Source organism: Cynoglossus semilaevis, unplaced genomic scaffold, assembly GCF_000523025.1.
Source record: "Cynoglossus semilaevis isolate Cse_v1.0 unplaced genomic scaffold, Cse_v1.0 scaffold302, whole genome shotgun sequence".
Classification (NCBI taxonomy): Eukaryota; Metazoa; Chordata; class Actinopteri; order Pleuronectiformes; family Cynoglossidae; genus Cynoglossus; species Cynoglossus semilaevis.
In genome coordinates this window covers 285,549-294,400 of record NW_007585121.1, presented here as the reverse complement: position 1 = coordinate 294,400, position 8,852 = coordinate 285,549, and the positions used below count along the sequence as shown (strand labels likewise).

At 38.2% G+C, this 8,852-nt stretch overlaps 1 protein-coding gene across 2 annotated transcripts in view; it reads left to right on the top strand.

Moving 5' to 3' along the window:
* blk (BLK proto-oncogene, Src family tyrosine kinase) overlaps positions 1-5,063 on the top strand; it is a 5,452-nt gene extending 389 nt beyond the window's left edge. Inside the window, exons 2-14 of one of the 2 annotated variants that reach the window (XM_017030845.2) lie at positions 668-756; positions 909-996; positions 1,087-1,117; positions 1,444-1,537; positions 1,648-1,746; positions 2,144-2,247; positions 2,340-2,489; positions 2,646-2,798; positions 2,879-3,058; positions 3,196-3,272; positions 3,476-3,626; positions 4,169-4,300; positions 4,414-5,063. In XM_017030845.2, coding sequence (XP_016886334.1) covers positions 910-996; positions 1,087-1,117; positions 1,444-1,537; positions 1,648-1,746; positions 2,144-2,247; positions 2,340-2,489; positions 2,646-2,798; positions 2,879-3,058; positions 3,196-3,272; positions 3,476-3,626; positions 4,169-4,300; positions 4,414-4,616 — 1,461 coding nt within the window. In that variant the 5' untranslated portion in view covers positions 668-756; position 909 and the 3' untranslated portion in view covers positions 4,617-5,063. The remainder of the gene's footprint in view (positions 1-667; positions 757-908; positions 997-1,086; positions 1,118-1,443; positions 1,538-1,647; positions 1,747-2,143; positions 2,248-2,339; positions 2,490-2,645; positions 2,799-2,878; positions 3,059-3,195; positions 3,273-3,475; positions 3,627-4,168; positions 4,301-4,413) is intronic. The other variant, XM_025053732.1, reaches the window with a different exon arrangement.
* Positions 5,064-8,852: the final 3,789 nt, after the last annotated feature.

The following is an 8,852-nucleotide window of genomic DNA, read 5'->3' as shown; positions in this document are numbered from 1 at the left end:
GCGATTGAGTAAAACCATTCAAAAGTAAAAGTAAAAGCAACACTTTTTAAAATAAATCATTAAAAAGCTTCTCAATACTGTAAAATAAACCCTCAATTAATAGTAAAAAATAAAGGATCAGAATCACAAGCAATGTCTAACTATAAACATGCGTTTATAAACTTGCTAATAGTTATACTAGGCAATACAGTCTGTTGCCTCCAAAAACACAAGCTTTAGGTTGGGCAGTTACTATAAATCTTTACAAAAATGTTCAAATATCTTTTAACATTTAGCACAATCTAAAAATATTCTGTCTCTTTAAAAGTTGTAATAAAAGCTGTTCTGTGAAATACAACGACAGCGTCACATTATGAAGTGAGTGGAAAAAGACATGACAGTATTACGCTGAAGCAGAAACCAACAGACTGGTATCAGAACTCTCCATCTGCATCATTATCAGTTATTTTGGGCAGCGTTTTCTTCCTCTATTTATCTCTCATAACTGAGACACTGTGCGACGAAAGGCAAATGCAAATGATGCCATTTATAGTCAATAACATTCTCCCCACTTCCTGAAATGAGAGGCAGATTTGCTTTAAGAGTGCATCTGTGAGAACAAAAAGCGAAATAAACTTAAAAAAACAGAGAGAAAGGTTTCATTTACTGACATTTGTGTTGGACACAGCAGCGAGCATGAACTCCAAGGCCAGGATCTGCAGGAGGAGGAGTGGAGACGAGACAGTGTGTCATTAAAATCAGCTGTGTGTCTGTCAGGTACAGTAAAATGCATACAAGTCAACATGCTGTTTCCCCAGCAGAAACTCTTCACATTACCACTTCACATTGTATATCTATCCTATTGTTGGGTAATATTTGCTATGTTGTACTATAACATGATGAGTTATCTTCACTTCTGATCTCCTCAGGATGGGCACCGCTTGCAGTGGCCAGAAACTTGCAAATGACAGAGAGTTTCACAAAGAAAAAAACACACACTGGACAGCGAATCACAGAGTATGTTTTTTTTTTTTTTTAAATCAAGTTATTATTCTGTGATTCGGGAAACTATACTAGTTTTAAGTTATCTGCTTTTTGCGTTTTTAGGCACAAGGTGGAAACAAGAACGTGGATAATGGTAATGAAATAACTTTTCACCAGAAAACCTTTTTTTGTTCATGTGTACCATACTTTATCATAGCTGTAAGAGGAGAGAGATCGTTATCTCTGCTCGTTTCCTCTCATGTCCTCTGAGAGAAAGATAAGTTTTGTGTTAAGTGGAGATAATTGACATTGGGGACAGCACAGAAAGTCCCTTTGTGGGGGGAAAAACAGGCTTTATTTTATTTTATTTTTTCAAAGTCTACTGTAACCTGCATATAGAAATTTAAGTTTGTACGGTAAAGAAAATCACTCATTATAATCTATTTACCAATTTTCACTCTCTGCTCCACTGGACCTCAGGTAACGCTGTGTTCGTGGCACAGCACGACTTTAAAGACAACAGTGACAGCACTCTGTCCTTCAAAAAGGGAGACAGACTGAAGATTCTGAAAGAGTAAGTACCATACTTTTCAAAATTCCCATCACTAGTAACACCGTCTGCTAAGTTCACCTGGACATTATCAGGAAAGAAACTGCACATTTTTTGTTTTATTGTGTGAAAAGGAATGGAGAATGGTGGCTGGCAAAATCCCTGGTAACAGGAGAAGAAGGCTTGGTGCCATGTAACTATATCGCCCGGGCAGATACTCTGGAGGTGGAGAAGTAAGTACAGTAATACAGATACTGCACATATCAGCTACAGCATTCAACTTAATAAAATGTAAAAACAAAATGCATTATTTTTTGAATTGGTGTTAAAAAAAATACAAAATGAAACTGTATTATGATTAAGCAAAAATACAAAATGAAACTGTATTATGAACTTAATTATTTGTATTTATTACTGTATTTTGAACTTAAAAAAATAAAGAAAAAATAAAAATCTAAAAAAAAATAAAAAATAAAAATCTCAGCTCAGCTCCAGTCCTGAGAAGGTGATTTTGATCATGCATGAAAATTATTAAAATTAAAAAAATATTTGTAAAATTTAGACTAAAAATAATGAAAATGTGTAAACTGGCCAATAAGGAAATCTAAATATTTATCTTTTTCTCTGTAGGTGGTTCTTTAAAGACTTGAGTCGGAAAGAAACTGAACGTCTACTTTTGGCTCCTGGAAATAAACCAGGCTCGTTTGTGGTGAGAGAGAGTGAGACCGTCAAAGGTGAGTCTGAAAGCCAGTCAAACGCTTCCACACAACCATGTCAATAAGTTAAAGTCTATTTGTTACTCCCATGTGTATTTTTCCCTCTCCAGGTTCTTACTCTCTATCAGTTAGAGATCACACTCCTGAACAAGGAGATGTGGTAAAACACTACAAGATCCGGTGCATGGACAAAGGTGGCTACTACATCGCTCCTTCCACCCCGTTCCCCAGCTTACAGGAACTGGTTATATATTACAGCCGTAAGTAACACACAAAATATGCGTCATGTAACTAAAGCACTTGGATTTAGTTCCGGGGAAAATAACATGCATCACCAATTCAACCGTTGAGACTGTTCATGTGTGTGAGAAGCATAAAAACCACAGAGTGACATCATCAAAATCATTTGAGCGCAGGCACCCCAGATGGTCTGTGTCGGAAACTGTACGCCCCCTGTAAGGTCAAGGCCCCTCAGCTGCCCTGGGCACAAGACGAGTGGGAGATTCCCAGGCACACGTTAAGGATGGAAAGGAAACTCGGAGCTGGTCAGTTTGGAGAAGTGTGGATGGGTAAGATACTGACAGAGACTCACAGCACAAAAAAACCCACAGAGTCGTACCTCCAATTAACTGTTCAACCGTGTGTGTAGGCTTCTACAAGAACAAGCAGAAGGTTGCGATCAAGACCTTGAAAGAAGGCACGATGGAACCCGAGGCCTTTCTCCAGGAGGCCAACCTCATGAAGCAGCTGCAGCATGAACGACTGGTGCGCCTGCACGCTGTGGTCACCAAGGAGCCCATTCTCATCGTCACAGAGTTTATGATCAACGGTACGGACAGAATGAGAGTTTCTACATGTTTGAGAAAAACCAAGAACGGCCACAAATGTGTTTGAATCATAATAAGACCAATAACTGACCAAAGAGTCGTGTGTTTTTAACTGCTATTTCTTTTTCCTCAATTGCAGGGTGTCTTCTTGACTTCCTCAAAACAGATGACGGCAAAAGGCTGCAGCTCAACAAACTGATAGACATGTCTGCACAGGTGAAAGACATTTAGATTTAAATATATTTCTTTTTAAATTAAATTCTTGATTTTTTAAACTCTAAGAACTCTAGGACTTTGTTAATATGCTTGAAAATATATATAAAGTATTCTTATGTTTAGACTACGACTATGTGATCTTCCACTGACAACAGTTTGAATCATGATTAACAAAAACTTCAAACAACTTCTTTGTACATCAGATAGCTGAAGGCATGGCGTTTATAGAGAAGAAGAACTACATCCACCGGGACCTGCGTGCAGCCAACATCCTGGTCAATGAGACCCTGCACTGTAAGATAGCAGACTTTGGCCTGGCCCGCATCATCGAGTCAGAGTACACAGCTCAGGAAGGTACGCAGACCCTAACATTAAATGTCACAGTTTTAGACTGTTACTAATCAAATAGTGGCCCACGGTTCACATGTGGTCCAGATACAACCTCAGAGTGGCCCAGTCATTTCACAAACATCAACAAATATCTCAACAGGAATGTAATGAGAACATCTTACAGTAAACCAGCAGACCATAAACATAACATTGTGCTACAGCCTAGCAACATGCAAACTACAATCCATCACCTGTGTGTGGAAGTGTTAGCAGTTTACTATACGTGTTAACTGTGCATGAAGTGAATGACAATTCAAACCTCAGGCTCCAAAACACAATTAGCAATTTATAATACATTAAAATTGACATTCATCCAAACTGAACTTGCCCAGCTTATGTTCTAGGTTTGAAAAATTTGGCCCGACTAATGTTTTCCTACTGAAGATAGTAAAGAGAGATGGATTTTATGTAGTAGTACTGCAGTATTTAGTAGTAAAAACACAAAGCACAAATTGTAAATTATTGTATTTGACACCTTCACTTGTCACTGATTATCCCACAAAAAGGCGCCAAGTTCCCCATCAAGTGGACGGCTCCAGAGGCCATCAATTTTGGCACATTCAGCATCAAGTCAGATGTCTGGTCTTTTGGTATTCTGCTGACAGAAATAGTAACCTATGGAAGAATACCATACCCAGGTATGAACAGTATCAGGCTATCAGAGTACACTCCTATACCTGATGCTACTACAGTAGAGTATACTGTATATCCAAGGATTTGTCACTGACCGCTCCCGTTTGTTCCTAATAAGGGATGAGCAACACTGAGGTGATCAGGAATCTGGACAAATCCTACAGGATGCCGTGTCCAGATGGATGTCCCCAGGAACTTTATGATCTCATGATGATGTGTTGGAAACAAAAGCCTGAGGAACGACCCACCTTTGACTTCCTGCAGAACCTTCTTAATGACTTCTTTATCGCCACCGAGGGGCAATACGAGATTCAACCATGAAGCGTACAGAAACGTCTGCTCATAACCATAAAACCGTAAGGCAGGATCGTCATCTTCATGCATACAGTATATACATTTATGTTATAAAATAATAATAATAATTAGCATTAAGTTTGTACAGTGTAGCTTATTATTTACAGTTTTTGCCAGCAGTAGTTGCAGCATATGCACAAACAGACTTTTGCCGTGTTGACTGCGTGCCTCTCATAGTCCTGCATAATGTCAGGGAGACCTGGAAAAAGAACAGCACTTGAATGATTGTGTTAAAATACATTTTGTGCATATATTTGGAATAAATGTTTGGAGCGAAGGAAATTATAGTTTAGAGTAGATTTTAAAAACAACATTTTTTTTAAATTAAATAACAGATACTTTTATTTGTCTCTATGCATCTCTTTAAATTGTATGATTTACCAGTGGAAACTAAATATAATTTTAGTACACATACGCAATCTCATTTTTTCACTTCAACAAATATCAAAGGTCATACATGACAGTAAAGAGGATCTGAACACAAAAGGTGTGGCCAAAAAAACAAAAAACACTTTCTGCACAGCCATCACAGAATGTATAAACTAAAAGGAGGAACACTGAACACATGACCCAAACCTGTGCAACGCACAGGTGTTTACTCTGCAGCCAGAACCAGACAACCACCTCGGACAGGAAACCTCTAAAAGTGGTAAATGGAATGAACAAATTACACTTTGGTTTGTGATGGTCTAACTGAGCCTACCCTCAGGGCCTGAGACAGAGATAAGAACGTTAAGTGGCTGCAGCCGGGGGTTGAACACAGCCACTTCCTGAATGCAACAGAAAGAGGAAGTTTGACTCAGTCCTCTCTTATTGCAACATAATAAAAACTCCTCACACACACACACTCCGATAAAGTTCAGGTAATTTACATTTGTTGTGTCATTAATTGACAACTGAAGAAATATCCTTCAACAGGTGTTGTTTCCTGCCTAGTCAATTAGAAATCTTTTTCATCATACCTAATAATAATAATACTATGTGACTATGTTTATATGTGTTAAATATGTCAAACAGACAGATAGTAAATACTATTTAAAGCGGATATTTGAATTCACTGTATAAAATAGTAAACAAATACTTTATGCTTGCCGCACTGTGAATTTGTCGCAGCTCTGGCAGTACTCATACGTTCCAGTGGAGGTCAGTGTTTTATAGTCCAGCGCATCACAGGATGGCCTGCAAATAAAAAGACAGGATATCCTCCACTACTGACATACTGTATTATAAGTTAAAAAAAACTTAATTCAATGAAAAATAAATATGTGAAATTAATAGTTTTATCAATATCTTACTAGCTTGGTGGCTCAGTAGATATAAAAGATATTTTACTTTTGTCAAAAGCCCACATCTAGTTTCCCACAGTGAATTGTGGGGGAGGATTGATGAGCCGCTCACCTTAACAAGTGCCAGGATGTTGATTGGACAGGAGGAAACATATGTTGTAAAAATGTTGGAGCCTGATCATCAACGCCGCCTCCTGGTGTTCGTCACTGTTACCTTCAGGACTAATGATGGGAAACAGCAGCTCCTGCACAGATTAATGACTGATCTCTAAAGAAGGCAACAAATCATTAGCATTAGCAGAGAATGGGCCCACAGTGTCCTCTGGGATAAAAGCAAGAAGAGAGAGAGTGAAAGACTTTCATCTCCAGATAATGTCTCAGTTTTCAGTCGGCGTTATCCTCCTTATGAACATCTTTCCTCTCCTGGACTTTGATGTCATTATGTTAATAAAGTCCATCAAGCTCGAGTGCTGACTCCCTTTGAGTTCAGGGCTGTTTAGCAGCTGTAAAGTAGTTAAGCCAAATATAGTTGCTATTTTTAGGGACAATTGAGGAATCAATTAATTTTAAAAAAAGTATCTCAAAACAAAGTTGAGTTTTATTCTGACCAAATATTCCTTTTGGATGAGACCACAAATAGTTCAAATTTAATGACATGATGTATGTATATTTTACTAATTTAATTTTATAGATACAATTAAATTTTCTTTTCTGTCTGGAACAGTTTTTAATTCCAGGTTTTGTTCCAATTATTGGTACCAAAAACAGACTTCAATCAGTACACATGATTTATTCATTTTAGGCCCTACAGAAATATTTTTGTAGAGTATACTTTCTTTAAAGAATTCATTGTGTTTTTTTTTCTCATGACTAATTAAGAAGGATTAAACGCACAGTAGATTGATAATACCCGGTGATTGATGACTCAACGTTGCTATAGTGAGGAGCTCAGCACAGCCTCCTATTTTATCTAGTAATCGACTACCAGGTTTGAACTCAGCGATGAGTCAAGGGCACCGGTAACTACTGGGAAATGTAATTATATGTGCGCTGGTGCCGTAAAAAGCACTGATGGACAGCGGTGGTCAACACAACGTGGGCTGAAATATGACCAATCATTGTTCTGCTCAGACTTTCTGTCTCCGCTCCTCAGCATTAAGAAATTAAACATCATTACATTAGATAGTAGTCAACAGTGAAACCACTGAAAAGTCATGGGGATAATGCTTCTCTTAACTAAACAAAGTCCATACACGTACAGTAAATAAAGCCTTTACGGCACAGTGAAGGCTGTGGCTGTGATTCACATGGCTGTAGACTTACATTATTGTGACGTCCAGTGACAGCACTGTACTGTGAGAGTCTTTTGTGAGGCCTCCAGACCAGACTACATGAACCAGACAGCTCATCATGCCTGTTCAGTATGCAGCGCTACACTGCAGCCTATTTAAAGAGCCGTCACTGTTTCACTTCTACTAATGGTCTCTGTAGCAAATGTCACGGTAAATATTCATATATGGAGCTGTGACCTTGACGAGTCGTCTCCTCTGCTCCTTACATCGAGTTTCATTCCTATAAGAAAAGAGCATCCAAATCAACACGATATGAAGAGGAAAGACAGAAGTTAGTTCAATAAGAGTGTAAAATTATCACAAAGTTTGACTGATAAGAATTCATAATTTGCTAACTTTTGACTCCGAGTATAAAATACCACCACCATTTGGGTTCTCCATGGTATCATCACTTCCAGGGACCAGGGAAGCTGCATATTTATCTTCTATTCAGAGATCAAGTTGACCTTTTGACCCCAAGTACTGCAAATCATTATTGCAACTCACTTTTTCCACAATCCACAAGTGTTAAAATAAAACAAAATAAACATCACATCATAGGCCTTCAGTGACCTCTGTGTGGGTCAGGACCCAGGCGTAAAGACAGACTTCCACAAACAGCCCACGTCCACCAGGACTCAGCATTACTTCCACGTTCTCCTGACTCATGAGTTTTTCTTTTTCTGGGTTGATGTTTTGGTGTTCTTAATTCTGTCCTTTTGAGATCTTGTGGAAAGTTTAAAGTTTTAAGGTCACCCCCAACACACACACACACACACACACACACACCATCATGTCCCTAGTGTATTGACAAACTTATCCACCATCTGCAACATTTGATTAATATAATATTTTAAAAAGTAAAATATGAAAACATTTTCTGCAGTGACTAGTATTCCAATGATGTAGTGACTCAGTCCATCTGAAGAACCAACGCTGGTCAACAATCTCCCTATGACCACAATTAACCTTCACTGACTTCCATCAGCAGAATATAACTCACCAACTTCATTACATACATCCTCACAACCAGTCAGATTTACGCACCTCAGCCCATGTAGAAAACCTGTCTGCTGTGCAGATGTGTGACAGTTTCAGTGGTGAGCATGATGACAAACTGCTGCTATCAATCTGTAAAATTGTCTCCTCAGCATGGAGGCTGACACATGTGGATAAATGAACACACATTTCTGTCATCAGGACAATACATCACCGGAGCAGCCATCAGTCGTGACTGTTTGCCTTGGCATTTCTATCATTCTTTAACTGATCAAACAGAGCACAAGCGTATCATATACGTATATAGAAGATACGCTTGATACTCAGAAATATAAATGCTGCTTTATACCACGAGTAATTAATTGAAGGGTTTCTGTACATAGCAGTAGGACAAAATGATAAAGTTTTTGAACTTTATGAACTGCTGATTTTGTTCTAGTTCTAATTATTCTATTGGTAACAGTATTGTTTTTAAAGATTGAAAAACCAATTTAACAATGAAGCTCTGAATCTGACTGTAATTTAAACAGAACTATTTTGACATTGAAACCAACTATTGAGGATTTAAAATGCATCTCAGTTACTGT